At 44.1% G+C, this 20,182-nt stretch overlaps 1 protein-coding gene across 1 annotated transcript in view; it reads right to left on the reverse strand.

Moving 5' to 3' along the window:
* The window catches only part of PEX14 (peroxisomal biogenesis factor 14), a 140,667-nt gene that overhangs the window by 20,705 nt on the left and 99,780 nt on the right, over positions 1-20,182 (reverse strand). The window contains exon 4 of the mRNA XM_059057959.2: positions 6,854-6,982. Within this exon, the coding sequence (XP_058913942.1) occupies positions 6,854-6,982 (129 nt within the window). The remainder of the gene's footprint in view (positions 1-6,853; positions 6,983-20,182) is intronic.

A 20,182-nucleotide genomic window follows, 5' to 3' on the forward strand; every position in this document is an offset into this window, starting at 1 on the left:
ATAAAAGGATGCTCAACATTATTAGTCTTCACAGAAATGTAAACTCAAACGACTGCGTCTCCACTACACACACATTAAAGCCGCTAAAATCAGAAAGACTGAGAATACCAACCATTAGCGAGGGTACGCAGTAACCAGAACTCATACGCCGCTGATGGGAATGTAAAATGGTACAACCACTTTGAAAAACAGGTTGGCAGTTTCTTATAAGGTGAAACTTACACTTAACCTCTGACCTAGCAATTCCACTCCTAGACATTTATGCAAGAGAAATAAAAACAGACACAGACTTGTACACAAATGTTTAAAAGAGCTTTATTCGTAACAGCTCAATACTGGAAACAGCCCAAAGCCGGAAGCCCAACTGGTAAATGGATAAAACAAAGCCACAGTGCGTCCTAACCATGGAATATGGCTCTGTGATAAAAAGGAGGCAACTTCTGACACGTACAAGTTGGATGGAGCTCAAAAACATGATGCTGAGCGAAAGAAACCAGGCGTGAGAGGGGACATAGTGGTACCATTCATGCAAAACCCTAGGAAAGATGAGTCTAATGGGCAGCCCAGGTGTTGCCCCAGCGTCAGGGCGGGTTGGCACCGGCTGGGAACAGGCCACAGGGGATCTTCTGGGGTGCCAGAAATGTTCTACAATGACGACGGCTACAGGGCAGCGTGCACCTGTTAAAAGTCAAATTGTACAACGAAGATGGATGCATTACTTTATGTAAAATATACCTCAATAAAGCTGTTTTTTGTTGTGGTTGTTTTTTAAGTCTGTTCAGGTTTTGTTTTTTTTTTTTTTTTTTTTTTTAAAAAGAGAGAGAGCTAAAAGAAGTTAGCAGTGACTGAGAACAGTAGCCAGCAGGGTGGGTTCTAAGTTCTCTCTCTGCTCAGTCAAGCAGCTGAGACCACGGGAAGAAGCAAGAGGTAAGATTTCTGATTCAACTTTTTAAAGGTACCCTGTATTATTTGATAGTTACAAAAGAATGTAACATTTAGATAAGTTACGAAAGACGATAATAAGATGCAACCCTAAACCCACCTACTTTACCAGTTAAAACTTTCCAAATACCATGGAAACTAGCCACATCTTCCTCTTCACTCAGCGGTAACCATTATCCTGACTTTAGTGTTAATTCCAACTCAAACTTTCTATAGGATATAAAAGCTGGGAACATGCCCACCAGAACAAGGACTGCATTTCTCAGCCTTCTTGCAGACAGGTGTGGCCGCGTGGTTGAGTTCCAGCCAACGGGGAGAAAGGGGAAGGGATGTGGGCGATTTCCAGGAGGTGTCCTTAGAAGGTGACTTGCCCTTTTCCTTCCTTCTCCCTGTTCTTGCTTGTTGGACAGCAGAGAGGACAGCCGGTGCTGGAGCAGTTACACTGGAACACAAGCTGGATGCCAGCCAGATGTGAGGGATGCAGGGGTCCCTGAGGACCACAGGGCCAGTACGGCAGCCTGCACTGCCTATGTTTACTTAGAAAAAGAGTCCTTTGTTTTGTTTAAACCACGGTTATTTGTTGCAGAATCTTATACAACCAACACAGGCTGCACTGTCAGCACAGCCATGATCCTAGCTACCACCAACACCAAAGGCTCTTTCAATGGTCTAAGAAATCTAAGGTAAGGATGTCTCCACTCAGACTGTAATGCCTTCCCTCTTCAATATCCACACGTGGCATTTATTCGGCATCCACAAGGCATCACACTGGGCATTCCACAAAGCAAAAAAAAAAAAAAAAACGGACAGGTGCTGGCCCTTGATGAGCTGCTATTCCAAACCAGTCACATGGACAAAAGAAGAAAAATACCATCGCCTCAAAGTTAGAGAAATGTTTCCTTCATATACAAACCAGTAACTTTTATGTAGCAAAGAGTGAGATTTGTGTGCTAAACTGACAGAGAAATGGAAGAGAGAGAGAAAGAAATGGCAGAGATTCTTCCCCGTTCAGTTCTTGGTGGGAACAGAGAGGCTGTTCACAGCGCCACCTCCATTCACACTCACCTCCAGAGTCACTTACACCCTCCCCACCCCCAGCTTCTAGGTGTCTCCATGGACCTGCGTCCTCCAGAAGGCCTGGCCTGAGATCAGCACCCTGGGAGTTCCTTTGTTCTTAACTCCCGAAAACTCTCACCATTCACACCATACAAGATGGCATGGGTTAGCTTTTGCTGTCCTGCCCAAGCACGGGGCTTCCCTCTACATTACACCGGGGCTTCCTGAGGCAAGGCCTGTCCTCTACTTCTGTGGCCTGCTCCACACAGACCACACAGGAGGCCTCACTGCCTGGCTACCTGGGCATCAACCCCACGAATTGATGGTATTACTCGGCAGCCCTGCAATTCTCAAGCACACATCCACCATCAGTTATTCATTCAACAAGTGTTTCTGGAAAACCTGCTAAGTCAGAACCTCGGGCCAGAGATTTTTTAAAAAGCCTCTGAACTCAAGAAACTCACAGTTTACTAGGAAGTGAGTAAATATTTCAGTGTAGTGTGGTGGCGAGCAGGGGGCTGATCAAGGCAAGGGGAACCTCCATCCTAGTTGGAATGGAGGCATTTGAAAGGGAGTTACGGGCAGAGCATCTGGACCCCTGTCGCATCCAGCACACACCCAGCAAGTCTTCTCTAATTCCCCACGCAGCATCTGCTCCAGTGGTACAAATAATTTTAATATTAGTCTAAGAATAATACAGTCAAATAGGTAATACAGGCTCAAAAATAATTACACAATGCATTTCAAAGTAAAAAAGCCACGTGATTTTGACTGTCCTCCGTCGGGGCTCGAGCCGGCAGCCACCTCCCTCGGGCCGTCTCCTCTGACACTCCCATCCCATGTTGCCGCCGCTCTGACCATCGCATGGTTTCACGCCCGCGTGGCTTTGCTTTAGCTTGGATGCTCCGGTCCATCCTGTCTGGTCACCGTACCAATCATGCCCCAGGTCCAGTTAGGCATCTCCCGCTCTCTGAGGCGCCCCTTCACCTTGTCTGCGCCACCATCCTGGGCTGACCTCATAGCACTGCTGTGTTCCCTTAACTGTCTTTCCTACTGGACAGGAGGGCTGGAGACAGAGACCAGCCAGGCCTTAATCGTCCCATCCTAGGGGTCCGGCACAGTGCCTGGCACACAGCAGGCATTCAGTAATCAATGCTCCCTCAGAGACCTAAGACAATCAAGGGAAAGTTTATGTTACTAAACAGGGCCAGAAGAGAAACAAACTGAGAAAGAACACACAACACTCTCTCAGGATTTCTAATGAAATGGCAAAGCCTTTCACCAACCTCAGATATTTACATCCTATTTTAAGAAGAGGCAACTGAAGCTGTAGGTCAGTCTTTGAAAAAGCCTAAATTGTTTACCAAAGACAGTGGGGGTGGGGATATTTAAGCCTAAGAAAAATTATTATAGTACAAAATTTGCACTGGCCTTGCCTGTATTTCAAAGCTACCTTGCTTTCTTGTCTCTCTGGAAGGAAAGAAGAAAAGTCGTCTTAGAATGAATGAATCAGTCAAGCATTTACAAGGACTTTAGTTCAGGACTGTGTTAGGCTCTGCACATAGACACACACACCGATTCCTGCTTCAACGTCGAACAAAAAGAAACCAAAACGAGAAACAGAAGATGTCAGATTTCCTCTTGCATCCAGGCCTGACTTTTCCTGAACTCTACCCGACTTTCTTTTAAGCCCTGACAACTCTGGTTTATTCTCACACCAGGTGACACCAAGCTTCCCCTGGTGTCAACCTCCTCCCACTTTCACAAAGCCTTCTCTGACTTCTCGAGCCCACATTAATTTTTCTCTTTTCTGTATTCCTGTGGAGTTTCTTGTCTGTATAATTAATTTTGGCATTAAATCACAATGTCTTATATTATTATCTTTTTCTTAAGAGTTTATCTTATCTCTCCCAGAGAGCCTGCAAGATTCTTAAAGATCATGTTTTGAATCTCTCATGATACTTTACTGAGCACATAGCAGGTTCTTAATAAACAGTGATGAACTGGTACCATTTCTGCTAGGTCTCCATGTTCTCTTTGCTGATGCTGGCATTCACTAACATCTCAAGGTCAACCACATTCACCAAAAAGCAGAGACATCAAAAGAGGCACCGAGTGGGACACCTGCCACCAAGCAGGAGGGCAGGCAAGTCCAGAGGTGATGATCCCCGAGCACTGGCCTCCCAGGGGTGGTCTCGGAAAATCCACCCTTCCTGGAGACATGAGCATTTGGGGCTGAGCCCAGAAAATCCCATTTTCTAGGCTTGGGCTCAGAGATGGAATGTCCTTAAAAAGCCAAGAAATGGGAAGGAAAGGGCTGCCCGAGCTCCAGATGTAAAATCTGCAGGAACACACACGAATGGAGGCCATAAATCCCTCCCAGGACGCAGACAATGCCTCGGTGATAAGCATGCAGATTGCACACCTAGTTGAGAAACTCCCCTGAGTTTGCTTGTAATTAAGGGGGTTAGAAAGGTAAAAAAATATATATAAACCCAATTAATCATTTAAATACTTAAAGTCAGATATTTTCCTCACTCCAGGATTAGTATATTTCATAACGCCAGCAGCAGACAGCCCTGGTTTTTACTGGGGTTCATTTTAGAGCATGTTTAAACTAGTCAGATTGAGTGATGCTTCCAGCAACTAATCGCATGTCAAATAAAAGATATTTTATGTAATAAATTACCGCTACAAGTAATTCAAATGTCATTTATCAGTTTTATTATCAGTCAGGCAAAGTCTTGTTTCTCTATATTAATCAAAATCAAGCTTTTTTTTTTTTTTTTGTAGTAGTTTTGACACCTCTTGGCAAAAGTACAGAAGTGAAGAGGTAGAGTCACCCCCAAGCTGAGAGGAGCGGGGTAACGGTACAAGAAGAATGAAGCTCGAGGGTGACAACTAAAAAACTCCAGGTATTTAAAATTACCATTACCATTGTTTTTATACTAGCGTCAAAGCAGGAAGGAGTCTGTCTCTAAGAAGATGTATTTTATTTTTAGGGCTGGGAGACTTAAAAATACTCCTACCTAAATACCTAAACGCGTAATGCTAATGCTTCTTCTCAGAGAGCTCTGGGCAGGAGAGTGATTTAAATGACTGAATCGCCCCTCCCAGCCCCATTCTTTTGCCTCTTCAGAAAGACTAGCAGTTTAACCCTTTGTGCCCACTGAAAGTAGGCAAACGCATGATGCTTTAGGCCAACTCTGTGACCAACAGAACAATTTGTTCTGAGCAAGAAGTTTCCAAGTAGCGGAGAGACCTGTTTGGTATTAAGCCATGGAGGAAACAGCTGGAAGAGAACAGATGTGCATTTTAGAAGATTCTGCACCCCAGCGGCCGCTGTCCGTCCTCAACAAATCCCATCAAACCCTGGGCCCAAGGACACACCTGAAGAAAAAGTGTGGAGACTTAGCCTTTGGTTTAAAAGAAACACAGAGACTATGTTTAGTGACCCAAAGCAACACAATGGATCGAAAAGAATGTCAGCCAGGACGGAGAATGAGTCCCAGGCTGACAAATAGCTGCCACTGACTCAGCAGCCCCAGTACAAGGCTCATCACTGAGCACTGGTCTCAGAGGTCACACGACACCAGTGGTCTGGTTAGACAAGGTGACCACGGATGAGATCAACTTGAGTTCGTGCTACCTGGCCTCACCCATTCAGCCTTTTCCAGAGAGCAAAAGAAAGGTGGTATCTAAACGAGACCTGTGACACACAAAGCAGATTCTAACCTACTGCCTGGCCCCCACGCTATCTATACAGAAGACTGCACTTCCCTGCTGTGGGAAGGACAGTGAAGCGGGGGCCAAGAAGGCAGTTCCAGGCCACGTGGTGGGGATCAAAACAAGTCTGGCATTTAAAATTGCGCCTTTTAAAATCTGATATGTGACACTTTAAAATCATGTTTTGGAAAAAGGAAAACTTCAGAGATAGACCATTAAAATGAAGACAATTACAGAAAAGGCATTTTGAAAGACAGCAGATCAAAGGCTGAAGTCTTATGTTAAACACACAAAACTGAGCAATTTTCCATTGCTGTGGGGTCAATTTTAACCTTTTTAGGTTTTTCATAAGTGAATTAAAGAAGGAGTTCTGCCTATATTTTGGAAGTGTACATTTATTACTAGCTTAAAGAAGCTTCATTGCTAAAAGCAGCTTTCATTTAAAAACAACAAAAACCTCTCATGGGTCATGTTCTCACGTAATAATTAAAAGCTGCATTCAAAAACGACCTTCACATTTAATGTGAAATTCTCTAACAGATTGCCACTACATAAATATAAATGGTATAGCCAGGACAAGGAAGGAAGGAAGGAAGGAAGGAAGGAAGGAAGGAAGGAAGAAAGGAAAGGAGGGTGGGGCAAGGAAGGCTAGCCTAAATCTACTAATATTAACTTTAAAAGATAAAACTAGGAGACAAGTTATTTCAGTGACCAAACAAGAACGCACCCATAAATCAGATGTTTATGTTCTTATTAGTGAAACAGTAACATGCAAAAAGCATTGACATAAGAAAACGGAAACTGAACCAATAAATACTTTTACAGATTCCTGCTTGAAACCAAAATACTTGAAACAATACAATAAACTTCATTTATTCTGGTACCTTGTGTCTTAAACCTTTGTCACATACTTAAAAGTTCATCTAGAAGAGGATTTGGGTGTGTCACACTCCTTTGGAAAAACCCAAGAGCCATCTCCTACTCCCAGTGTCCGCCCCCCCACCCCCACCCCGCCGCTCCCCACCCCACCGCTCCCCACGCCCGCCACGCTTGCTGACTCCAGGAGACGTGAAGCGCTGCCCTTTGGCCAGAGTCAAGGTTAAAGCCAGAGTTTGAGTGGGTGACTTACTATACGGCTGCGAAATGAGGTGAGGGGGCTGGACAGGAACCACCTGTGTGGCTGGGCCCAAGGACGCAGGCTCATCGGCAGCCGTGCCCGACTGCTGGAAAGCCAAATCAATCTCTTCATCCGTCAGCCCTGGGGGAGAAGAGGACATAATTGCTGGTGAGTACCTTTTGCCACTGTCCATGGCTGCAACAAAATCATTGGAGAAAAGACCTTAGAGTCACAGGATGCCCAGCATCCTGGTAAGGCGCTTCCCCGATTTCGGATTCTCTGGAACCTCTCTCAGCTGCAATTTAACCTTAAGCGACAGAATATTAGCCTCAACACTGCTTCCAAATGTGGCTCATTCAATTTCCTTAATTTATCCTTGAGTTTATTGCTGCTTTTGAAGTCTCTCTGTACTGTAATTCTCCATTCTTCCCCGAAAACAGATACCATCAACTGCAAATGTGGCTCATTTTAATCTGTAATGGTGTTAAAAAAAAAAAAAAAGAGGGGAAAAAACTAACAATAATGCATGAAAACAGACAGGGAAACAAAAAACTAATTATTGGGTGAGACGACTAATTAGTCTAGATCTTTTCTGAAGACGGGAATAATTTGCTTTATTTTATGACAAATGCAGAAATAAAAAGAAAAATCAGGACTGACTGTGATTAGTATGAATGGGATATAGAATGTAAAGAAGAAAATAAAACAAGAAAATAGATCAAAACAAGGCCAGGCCCAAACTTTCAGATGATTATTACTCTAGACTATCATAGGCTGCCTATATCGCCTCTGGCTAGTTTTTCTTTTTCCTTTTTTAAAAAATATCCTCCCAACACTCTAAACCACAGTGCACTTGGGACATCAGGAAATTGCAGGGCGCCATCTGCGGTGGCTATGACGTGGAGAGGCTTTGCCCAAGAAGGAATAAAAGGCAAGTGAAAAACCCAGGAAGACGACATTTCCAGTGGGCGCACAGCTGGAATATTTCAACAGGTCGGAGGCAGATGAGGGACGCCAGCTCTTGGGGAAGAGGATGAGGGCACTGACCAATCCAAAGCATCTGCATGAGGAGTGGGGCGCAGGTGTGAGAGAGACTTCCCCACAGGGCAGCTCTGTGTCGCAGGGGAAGCAACCGTGTGCACAAAAGTGCTCCAGGCGCTGCGACTGGGAGAAGCAGGTGGGGGAGGTCACTGCTAGTCTTTGCAAAAGAGCACTCTGGCCGGCCCAAGCTGTTCTGGGAACCCCGACATCCAGTCCAGCCCCAACACAGAACTTGTCAACTAGAGCCAAGAGCTCCTCCACATCGGGCCGGCAGCTCTCCACTAGAGGCCCGCGGCATGGTCTCTGTCCCCGGGGGCAGTGAAGTACAAGGAGGCTCTGAGGGTCAGCACCTCCCGAAGCATGGTGCCTCGAGCTCTGTGCCAAGGGTCTGGCCGGCGGAGCCCACTAATGCTCTAAGCACAGCACTGCCCCACACCACGCTGGTATATGTGAGTTGGCTGCAGCCGCCCCTCAAACTCTTCACGCCCCACCGCAAGTGGTCAAGGGAGAATTCCTGAACTATCCTAAATGGCCCTGGACCCTCTCTTCTCCTCTCTGCACCGAGCACTCAAGGTCCCTCCCCACTTAACACTGCATCCCTTTCCCTCTTTGCCCTCAGCACACGACCACTGGGTAAGGCCACACCTCCGTGGAGTCTCCGTGCTGCTGGGTCGCCGGAGCAAGCGCGCCATCCTCTCAACAGACTGACGGGGCAGAGGAGAGGCTGGCAGGGGGCAAAGAGGATCATTTACTGGCGCTTGGCACCTTCAAATACAAGAGCTGAATTTGAACACGTGGGGCTAGCCAGGGGACGTTCCTCCTCCCTAAGCCCCCAGCTTGCTGCAAAAGGACCGCTTTACTGTGATGTCACCCCCCAAGGACAGGGGCAGGACAGACAAACGAGCCAGGCAAACACAGAGAACACGCTTGGCTGAGCGAGCGCCTCCCAGGCTCCAGCCCGGGCGCTGACTGACAGTCACTCCTCGGTAGAAAGGGGAACCCCCTTCAGAGTTCTAGTAGGAAAGACACGGTTTTAACCAGTCATAATCAGCCACGAAAGAAGACAGTGGCACATGCGGTGTCAGCACGAGCTGCTGGTCACTGGTACACAATGGGACTTCATAAACCTGGTGGTTCGTGTGCCTTGTCAGCCACGGGCTGCAAATGAGGATAATTTTCCCAAAAGGAGCATTCGGTTGCATTCTCATTTTCCCTTTTGGCTCTTTCAAATATAAACAAGTACGATAATGTTTAACGCTGGGGAAATACACGGCAGGTTACAGGCTGTGCTGCAGCCCTGAGAGCTGGAGCTGGTTAAAGGGACAGGACTCCCTGACCACTGTCCTGCCCTCTGGCCCTGAGCTTTTACGAAGCCTATTTTCTTAATAAAACATGTTCCTTGCATTATTGCAGCCAAGGCCACTAGTGAAGCCCCGGTTAAAGGGCATCAGCACTTCCTTCCAAGCTCTTGTTTTATACAGACCTTATCATTTGATGCTCTAAATCTACATTGGCTGGAATTCTGATATCCCTAGTTCTCTGGAGAGTCAGGATTTTTATTTAGTTACAGAAAACGAATCACTCTTCTTCTTTTTTAAAAAAATAAGCATTTTAACGATCTCACTGAATAAGATAATGTCAGAGCTGGGCCACTATCCTAGCCATTGCCCTTATTTAACAGATTAAAAAACAAAAAACAAAAAACCGAGGGCTAAGGAGGGTGAAAACTATACCTCAAATCATGCTAGTAAAAGCCTGACAACGCCAGAGGAAACCCCAGCCTGGTGGCCTCCCACGACAGCACAGAGTTACCACACATCAAAACGATGCCTAAAGTCTTCCATCTTAAGGAAAATACGAAGACTAACTTGTCTTCCCCCAGCCACCCCCAGCTCCGGCACCCCATCCACAGGTAAGAGCCAGTGAATGCTGTTTTGGGGCTATTCCAAAACAACACAGGAACCTAACACCTGGGTCCTATTTGCAAATGAAACCTGGACAACTTTTTGCACACTACCAGAGTGACAAGGGTAGAGCGACCTCATCTCCTTCTAATATTCTAATCAAATAAATCCAAAGGCCTCTCACAGACGGGTGCCTACGCTTCCCTTAGTGGCCTTTTCCTCTGGCGTGTCCCCAGCTTCGGGAAGATCGACTCACAGAACCTGAGGTGGGGTGGAGTGTCATTCCTCTCAGAACATAGCATGTTATCGACCCCATCACCAGCCCCTGGCGCTGAACAGACCCTGACTTTAGGGATGGGGTATTGCCTTAGGGCCCACACATAAGACAGCCAGGTTCCCACCCACCCCCACTGAGATAAACAGTGGAGAACTTAGATTGAGACCTTGCAGAATCCAAAAGGTTAAAAGGAATAATAAAGGAAACTGCCAATTGTAAGTGAATTATATTTGGCTCTGAAAGCTGAGGCACAGGCTATATTATAAAAGGCAGCTCTTTGCGTTGTTTACCATCACCCTGACTAATGCAGACCTTTTTTTTGTTTTGTTTTAAATAATCTCATGCAAATTAGACACACATAGTTCCTTCCAGTTGATTGCTATCTGCAATCTAACCGCAGAGGGACTTGAGCAAGGGCTGAGCAGAGAAGAGACAGGAGGAAAGGGTGTCACCGTCCTGTGGCAGGCAAACCTCCTCCCCTCCCATCCCTGCCTCACATGTCCTTTAGCTGCTGCCTTTGGAAGAATTAGCCAATTTTAATAAAGGCTAAAATTTTCTTTTAGCACTAGCACTTTGCATTTAGATGTTCTCACAGTAACTTCACCTCTGCTACTTGGTGATTCCAGGAGCTACCAGCCCCTCCCCCAGTCTGTGACATTGACAATTAAACTATGTTCTTGATAGAGAGCAAAACTAAGAAAGTCCTGCTCGGTTGTTCCATCCACTCACTAGCTTTACTCAGGAGGAGGAGAGACGGCCGAGGGGACGTGTCCAAGGTGAGCAGACGGAGCAGGACGCCCGCCTCTATCATTTCACCTTTAAGACCACAGCTGCCTCATCTGCAAAACTGCGCTCAATTCAAAGGGAGCCGTGCAGACGAAGACCTGGAGCCAGGACGGACTTCTAGTTCCCTCGGTTCTCTGCAATCTACTTCTCCAAACAGTTCCCTTTCCCAGGAGACTGCCCCTGTGTGGATGCCGGGCCAAGGACTTCTCTTCCATTACTTTCTCCAGGGTGGGATTCTTCTAAAAGAACAGAAACAAGAGAGCTACATTCTATTGATTAATAAAGCCCTGAGTTACCGCTGCAGCAGCTGAAGTCAGCTGCCTCGGGGCTGCCACACCTGCTTATTTTTATCCTTCAGAAGATAAACAAAATTGTTTAAAGATTTCTGTTAAAATGCAAACAAAACCAAACCAGTTGACTGTGTAAGCTGCAGCCAACTGGCTCACAGTGCCACTGGGTCCGTTCCCAGCACTCAGCTCAGACAAACCGGGCACCGGGAAGGGCTGACTTCTTTCTGTGGGACTGGCAGCGCAAGGGCTTCTCAGAATAAAAGGAGCCTCGACGCTCTCCCCAGTGACCGCTGGCTCCCTGCAGGGGCAGAAGAAAGAGGGGTGACAGCAGACAGCAGTGTTCTCTGTATCCCTCAGGTCAAACAACCACCAGGACAGCAGGGTTAGGAGTAGTTTGGATATAAGCAAGGTGATGAATGCCCGACAGCACCTCCGGGCCCAGTCCGAGTATTATAATAAAAACGTGGAGTCTGACGGGGACTAGGGCACAGGGCGAGAGGGCCAGTGGCAACGGGCAGCAGTTATGGGCTGGCCACTCGGCTGTCTTCCTCCCCCGCCCCGTCTCAGTCCCTCTATTTACAGGACTTGGGAGATTCATCTGGGACGCAGGGAGACTGAGCAGAGGTCACCTCTCTCGGAACACAGCTAGTTATCTACCCAGGCACTCTGGGAGGAGAGGAGGCAGAGAAGACAGCTGGCTAAAAATACTCCCTAAATTAAAAGAAAAATCAACTCTCTCAGAAAAGGTTAGGGGAGGAAAGGGAAAAAGTATTTTTATTTTATTTTATTAACATTTTGTTGGAACAGTGGAGTACAATAAGGACTCTCAGAGCCTCTAAAAGTCGTTGGATGACCTGTAGACCCCTATTTCCCAGTGCCTTGTATAAAATTGAATTTTTTAAACATAAATTACACGTAATGACGACACTGTAAAAACTAACAGTAATGGAAAGCTGTGCTGTATTTCATTAGCCTGTATTATTCCGTGCCACCTGATCCAGCCGGGCCTTGTTTATGAGTTAGTGTGTTAGCAGATGCCGATGGAAGCATTTGCTTCGACCTTGCTCTTCTCATTGGGGCATGAAATTACGACGGCAGCACCTTGATATTACAGCCATAAATACAGTAAACTGCAAATTTAAGCCAACGGCTCCTATTGTCTCTGAACATAAAGCTGATCGGTATTTATTTAAAAGGAGAACAAAAAAAATATTATATATCACCTTGTTTATGGGGCCTCCCCCACCCACTTTTTTATCCCCTCCCCCCAACCCCCAACCTAATTCACTTGGTTAAAATATTAAGCAAATAAGCCAAATGCTTTCTTCTCTGCCGACTATTCCCAAGCAGCAAAAACAGTTTTTGAGAAAATTGGTTCCAAATATCATGACCCTGAATGAGTTTTTATAAAATTTGATCTGATGGTGGGGCCCGGTTCCCACCATCTTGGTGTTGATATGTAAATTCAAGAACAAGACTTGACACTCTCCCCTCTCCTTAAAAAAGGAAGTTCAAACAACAGGAGAAAAAGTTGTTGATGATGCCCTGAAACAGAATGTCCTCCAAGTATCCTTCTAAAAATCGTTAGACAGAAATGCTATTTCAAAAAGCAGCAGGGGCTTCCCTGGTGGCACAGTGGTTAAGAGTCCGCCTGCCAATGCAGGGGACACGGGTTCGAGCCCTGGTCTGGGAAGAGCCCACATGCCGCGGAGCCACTAAGACCATCCTCACAACTACTGAAGCCCGTGCTCCGCAACAAGAGAAGCCACCGCAATGAGAAGCCTGCACACGGCAACGAAGCGTAGACCCCCGCTCGCCTCAACTAGAGAGAGCCCGCGTGCAGCAACGAAGACCCAACGCAGCCAATAAATAAATAAATAAATAAATAATAAAAAGAAAGGCAGCAAAACACTGCCTCCTGCCACCTAAGGAAAGAAAGATATCTAATCGAGAATATAATTTTCATCTCAACAGAGAGCCGGGAACCTCTCATTAAAACTTGCACCAATCCCTCCTTATCCCAGGGGGACCATAAAGACACTATATCCTTTAAATACATTAAATGTGCAAGAAAAATAAACACAAAGACAAAAGGACACTGGATATCACCCAGCCACGTCGAGTATAAATCACCAAGTAAAAAGCCAGCGCAAAATGTACTGCACTGCTAGCTCAGAGACTGAGCAACCAGCCAGGCTTGGTCCACTGTCAGTCTAAAAGAGAAGGCAGCTCTGCTTTCCTAATGTCAGTGGGAGAGGATCTCCGTGCCGCTCAGAGAGGCAGAAGAGAGATGTAAACTCAGCCAAGTCCAAGTTGGCAGGTTTCAAAGGGTTAGTGGTGAAAACGGCAGATCAGCAGGCAAGCTCCGCACGCAGCTACCACCAGTGAAGCATATGCAGAAGGACGATTTTAACAGAGAACTAAATACGAGTTCTAGGGAGCCGTTTTATTCCAAATCAGACAGGATGGGGTCACAGAAGCCAGGGCCCAGTACTATCAGTGACATGGCCAAATCAACCAAGACCAAAAGTTTTTGCACATTTACTTCCAATACGTGACTCTACAAGGTAGACTGACTCCCTTGGAGCCCTAAATTATTTCAGCCACACTCATTGAGCTTAGCTCCTTCCGCATAAGGAGGAAACTTCCCTATAAAATTTATTGAGCTTCTCTGGGGAGTAGTATAACTGGTGAACAAGACAGAAGTGAGCTGCCCCTCTGTGTAACACAAATTGAGATCTCTCATGTGAAAGACTGGGAGGGTTTCCAATCAGCATCTGTGATGTCTATTTTTACATCTATAGTCTAAAGGTTTTTTTTTTTCTTTTAATTCCTCTCTGCTAAATTAAAAACAAAAACAAAGAGGAGTTGCTCCTCATATTTGATCATCAATTCCAAGGCACGGCAAACATTGCTGTTGGCTGTCCCGGACAGCAGCGTCTAACCCTGCAGGGTCCTTGGCAACAGGCAGGGAAGTCAGCCCTTCCCACAGTGCAGTGAACAAGCCCTAGGGAAAGGAACTGTGTCTTAAAGACTGAAGAGTAGGATAATCAGGAATCACTGCTCCTTGAATGCCAAAGGCCAGGAAAGCCAAACGTATGGTTGTACGTATGTGGGAAAGCCAAGCAAATATATACCTTTAACTATACTTGAAACCTGCTCCTTTTAGAAGAGGCAGTGAAGTTTTTTTAAAGAAAAATTCACCTTTGATAACCGAAGTAGTTCAGATCTGAATGAAAAGTTGAAGCTCATTTAGTCTATCTCGTATTCTTGTTGTTTTCCTTTCCTTCTGTTTTACAGATCAAGATAAGAGAACATGGAGAGGGGCGGTGACTTCACTCACAGCCACGGTGAGCCCAGGGGCAGAACCGACCCCCAACACAGCGCTCTTTTTACTGCTCTGGAGGGGTCACGAGAGGGCGGCCTGACATACCTGCTCCCCCACTCTGCTACCCGACGCAGCACATTTTAAATAAGCAAACTCTTAGAACCAACCACCTCAGAGACTAGGAAAAACGAAAAGGACATACGGGACACAGGGAAAGCTGGGCGAAGGGTACATGGGACCTCTGTGTTAAATAAAAGAATCTATGTATGCACACACACAAACACATCTATGTAGTTGTGTGTATATGCATAAAACAAAGACAGACGAGAAACAGGTAATGCTGATCCCAGATGGAGAGGAGACTGGTAGCTGGGGACAGAGACTGAAGGCAGACTTTTCACTGTATATTTTTATGAACTGTGTCCCATGTGAACATACTTCTGATTCAAAAGAATAAATTAATTTTTAAGAACAAAGAAAATAAGTGGAGGGAGAAAAAAAACCTTAACCGTGAACAAAATCACTTAGAATGGTTATCCCCATTTTCTGGAAGAGAAAAACCAAGACAGAAATAGGTGCAGAGACGTACCCAGGAGCTGGGATTAGAATGACATCCGCAGTATCTAATTTCTTGCTTAACCCACTGTGGCTGTACCACCAGCAGCCAAGTACAAGGTGGCTTTTTTTTTTTAATTGTGTTTTTAAAAGGCAGGCATCTGTTCTATTTTGACACATCCTGGCTGCCCAAATGTTTCTTTCAGCTCTAAATATTTGCTTCACCAATGGAAATGTTTCCATCACTGCAACAAAACAAACATTTGTTTGGGGATGGTAGGGACAGCCATACGCCGTTTCATATGTTACTTGAAACAGCCTGATTTGGGAAACAACCCTACTGTAGGGTGCAAACCTAGGTGGAGATTTTTGTTCCTTAAAGAAAACCCCATCACAAGAGTTCCATGCACCAAGGTACACTCTTTGTCACTTAGCTGAATGCTACAAAAGTTCAATGTTCATGTGGGGTTTTCTTTTACATCTTGAATCTTAAACATATGATCAGAAGGTTTGTTATTTGGCATTCAACTTACTTCTTGAAGTTTTAAATTACCGTGCAGCTATCAGATTTTTTTTAAAAGTCCTCATATTAATCTGACATGAACACATTAAAACATGTTATGTTCTAATAGGTCAATACATTATTTTGTCACCGCCTATTTGTGTAGCTCCAATGAATCTGGTATTGGTTGCTATTGTCAACATTATTAGTGTAGAGATAAATATTAAGTACTCAACCATATCTATAAATATTTGAGTGCTTATTTTGCCAGGCAATGTGAGAGAGCCAAGACCTCATCTTCCTGACCTGTTAAATGGCATCTTCCCTCTTCCCCCCCCAATTTCTCCCATTGGATGAATACTTTGTCTATCTTCTAAGTACAATATAACACATGTAATATTATGATATGTAGACATATGATATATAATACACATATATATCTATCTATTGATAAAAAATAGCACATCAACTACAGAGAACATGGAAAATAAAGGAAAGCATAGAGAAAAGTTAAAAATCACTCATATTTCCACTCTCCAACCATAATAACAGCCAAAATTGACTAAAACCAAGTGTCAAAGAGTTTTAGGAGCTTTTCACTTTTTTTTGGCTATGCCGTGCAGCTTGCAGGAACTTAGTTCTGCGACCAGGGATTGAACCCGGGCCCCAACAATGAAAGCATCCCACGTCCTAACCATGGGATAGGGAATTCCTGAGGAGCTTTTTACATTTTAAACTCTTTGAATCCCAACACCACCCTTTGCAGGGCCATGGAGATGCACAACTCCAGGCCCCCACATCACTGTGCTTGTGGCATCGTGGACCCATGCAGCTCATAACCCAAGTGGCCACAAGTGGTAACAGTGCCTTATTCTCCCCGCCTCACAGACGGGGAAGCAAGGCACACGGACAGTTCTTCCTCACAACTCCACACAACTCAAAAGGAAACAGTCCAAATCTCTATTCCAGTTGAAAGGGACACTGATATCCCTGACCTCCAGCATATCACTCACATGTATTGGTCAAGTTATTAAGACTGAATTTTTTTCAAATTAAAAATGATTTTTGCATGAGAATACCCAAAGCTGGCGAGGGTGCTGTGGAAGAGCAAACTGAGAAGTTCCTAGAAAACAATTTGGCACTCTATCTCAAGAGTATTTAAAAATGTTCACACCCTTTGACGATTTTACTCCTAAGAAATAATAACATAGTGTAAGACTAATATACGAAGATGGCTTGTCACCATATTTTGAATAACAGCAAAAAATTTAAACAACGTAAATGTCCAAAGAGGAATGATTAGACAAATTATGACATATTTCAGTAATGGAATATTATTCAAATGCTCACAGTCATATGAACAATTTTTGATGGCATGGGAAAATGCTTTTGAGACATTAAGACATAAAAAAGCAGGTGTTGTTATATTCATAGCATGATCTCAATTATAATACATTTTTTAAAAAGCACAAAAGGAAGCAGTTTTGCATCATTTTAAACTTAATCTTAATTCAACTTTTACACGTTCAGAAGGAAGGAGTGAAGGAAAAATTAAACTATCAGCAGTGGAGAGGGGTCTACACTGTCATTCAATGAGTGTTGTGTCTTCAAGTAAACATGAGACAGGAGGTCTGAATTTACTGTCCGCTCATCAGCTCACTCCCACACACCCTGGCAGTCTGAGCGCCCTGCTGCAGGGTGTTTTCTCCCCACACATCTTGGCACCCCTATGCATCTGGTGTCAGACCAAAGGTCTAGTTCACTGTGAAGGAAGATGTGGCTACACGGGCCTTACTGAAAGGTAATACACCACTCCCCTGCATCACATCTTTCTAAGGGATTTTGGACATTCTTTTTTTTTTTTTTTTTTTTTTGTGGTACGCGGGCCTCTCAACGTCGCAGCCTCTCCTGCTGCAGAGGACAGGCCCCGGATGCATAGGCTCAGCAGCCATGGCTCACGGGCCCAGCTGCTCCGCGGCACGAACCCTTGTCCCCTGCATCAGCAGGTGGACTCAACCACTGCGCCACCAGGGAAGGAAGCCCCCTGGACATTTTTTTTTTTTTTTTTTTTTGCGGTACGCGGGCCCCTCACTGCCGTGGCCTCTCCCGCTGCAGAGCACAGGCTCCGGACGCGCAGGCTCAGCGGCCATGGCTCACAGGCCCAGCCGCTCCGCGGCATGTGGGATCTTCCCGGACCGGGGCACGAACCCGCGTCCCCTGCATCGGCAGGCGGACTCCCAACCACTGCGCCACCAGGGAAGCCCCACGGACATTCTTTTAAAAATTAATATTTAATATATTCCCATAGTACAATTCTGTATTCTAAAATGCAAAACAGTGAAAAGTTAAGTCTCCTTCCCACTCCTGTAACCAGGCCACCTAGTTATATCTTCCAGAGGCCACCACTGCTACTAGTTTCTTATATACCTTCTAAAGGTAGTCCATGAATATGAAAGTGCGTTCATATATTTTATATATTTTACATGCGTATGTGTGTATTTATGTGTATACATATATATTTCTAATACAAATAATAGCATGGTATAAATACTACTCTACACACCTTGCTATTTTAAATTACTATATCTTAGAGAGCATTCCATGCTATTAGTATCTATAGAGCCCTCCCACTCTATTTAACAGCTATAAGGTATTCCATCATATGGATGTACCACAACTTAAATTGTCCCTTATTGAACTTTTACTGTTATAAACAAAGCCCCAATACAAGGCATTGCATGTACCACTTGTACGTGTGCAAGTATGTCCCTGGAAGTAGACTCAGATAGGTGCCGTTTAAATTTTGATAAATATTGACAAACTGCCCTTCTTAGAGGTTATTTCCCCTTACATTCCCACCAGTGTGTGCGTGTTTTGTTTCCTACAACTTTGCCTACATGATCTTATCAAAGCTTTTTATCTTTGTCATTCTGAAAGGTAAAAAGATGGTCTCACTGTAGTTTTAAATAAACATTTCTTGGTGTTCTATAAACATACAGAAGAGCATGCAAATGTTAAGTGTACAGCTTAATGAATTTTCACACAGTGAAACATCCATGTAACTACCACTCAGATCCAAACTAGAACACCTTCAGGTGCATTCCTCTTGTTCCCTCCCAGTGGCCACTTAACTTCTAATACCACGGGTCAAGTTCACTTATTTTGGAGCTTTATATAAATAGAATAACACAGGAAGCAGCCTTTTACAAAGAGCTTCTTTCACTCAACATTATGCTTGAGAGATTCATCCATGCTGTTGCATACAACCATGGTTCCTTCACTCTAACTACTGTGTAGTATTCTTATATAGAATAAGAATGAACCACAATTTATCTATTTGTTTCCAGTTTTGAACAATCTATATAACTAGTGTTGCAATCAGATCCTTATACATATATTTTAGAGGGGAACTGCTGGACCGCATGGGGTATGCATATTATCAGCTTTAACAGACACTGCCAACACTTTCCTAAATGGTTACACCAGCTCACACTTAGACCAAGGGTACATCCAACACCAAAGCTCTCAGTTTTTTCAATTTTAGCCATTCTGGTGGGTGTAAAGTGTCATCTCATTCTGATTTTAACTTGCATTTCTCTGTTGACTAATGAGGTTAAACATCTTTTTAAAAAATATTTACTGTCTTTATTGGGTACAGTGTCTTTTATATATATGTATGTATAATATTTAGATACTATATAAATATGGTATATTTACCTGTATATAATATGGCAAGTTTGTTAATTGTATTGTTAGAATCTTGATTGTTTCATCTGTTTATACTACCAATTATTGAGGATGATGTTTTAAAACTTTCCTTTATGATAGATTTGTCTAGTTCTCCTTTCAGTCTGTCCATTTTTGCTTTGAGTATATTGAAACTACGTTACTAGGGACATACATATGTAGAAATGTTAAATCTTCCTGGTGGTTGACCATTCTGAAATTTCTTTATTTCTCACTCCACATTTAAGTCTATCTTGTCTGATATTAGCACCAGGTTACTTTTGGTTAATGTCTGCATGGTATCTTTCCCCATCATTTTACTTTTAATCCCTTGTCTGTTCATTAAAGGTGTGTTTGATGAATGGAGCTTAGTTGTTTTTTTTTTTTTTTTTAATCCAATCTTGACAAACTCTGCTTTTAATGGAGTATTTAGTCTATTTACATTTAATGTAAATACTAAAATTTTAAAGTTTGTATATTTCATCTTACAATTCATTTTCCTTTTGACCCGTTTAATGTCCTCTTTTCTCTCTTCTTGCCAACCGTTTAAAATTCAGTTCTTCCCTCTACTAGCTTGTAGTCGAGGTGGGTTTTGATGGATTTCTCCACCGTCAAGTTACTACCTTCCCTTTTGTAGTTGTTAGAATAGGTTTGGAGGTGGGAGATACCTGGCTATTTCTCTTTGAACTTTCACCCTCTAATTTTAGCACATGTCAGTAGATTATCTTGTCTGCAGTGATAATTACTGTGGTATTTGATGGGGGACCCTCAATTTTTAAGAGTAAAAGGGGTCCTGAGACTAAGATGTGTAAGAAGCAGTGCCCTAGATATCACTGTACATCCTTGACTTACTGAAGTTCCATACAGATGAGAAATTTACCACTTCACCAACAATTCTAACACTCAGAACACTTTCACTCCCTCCTACCACC

This window comes from Kogia breviceps, chromosome 1 (genome assembly GCF_026419965.1).
Source record: "Kogia breviceps isolate mKogBre1 chromosome 1, mKogBre1 haplotype 1, whole genome shotgun sequence".
Taxonomy (NCBI): Eukaryota; Metazoa; Chordata; class Mammalia; order Artiodactyla; family Physeteridae; genus Kogia; species Kogia breviceps.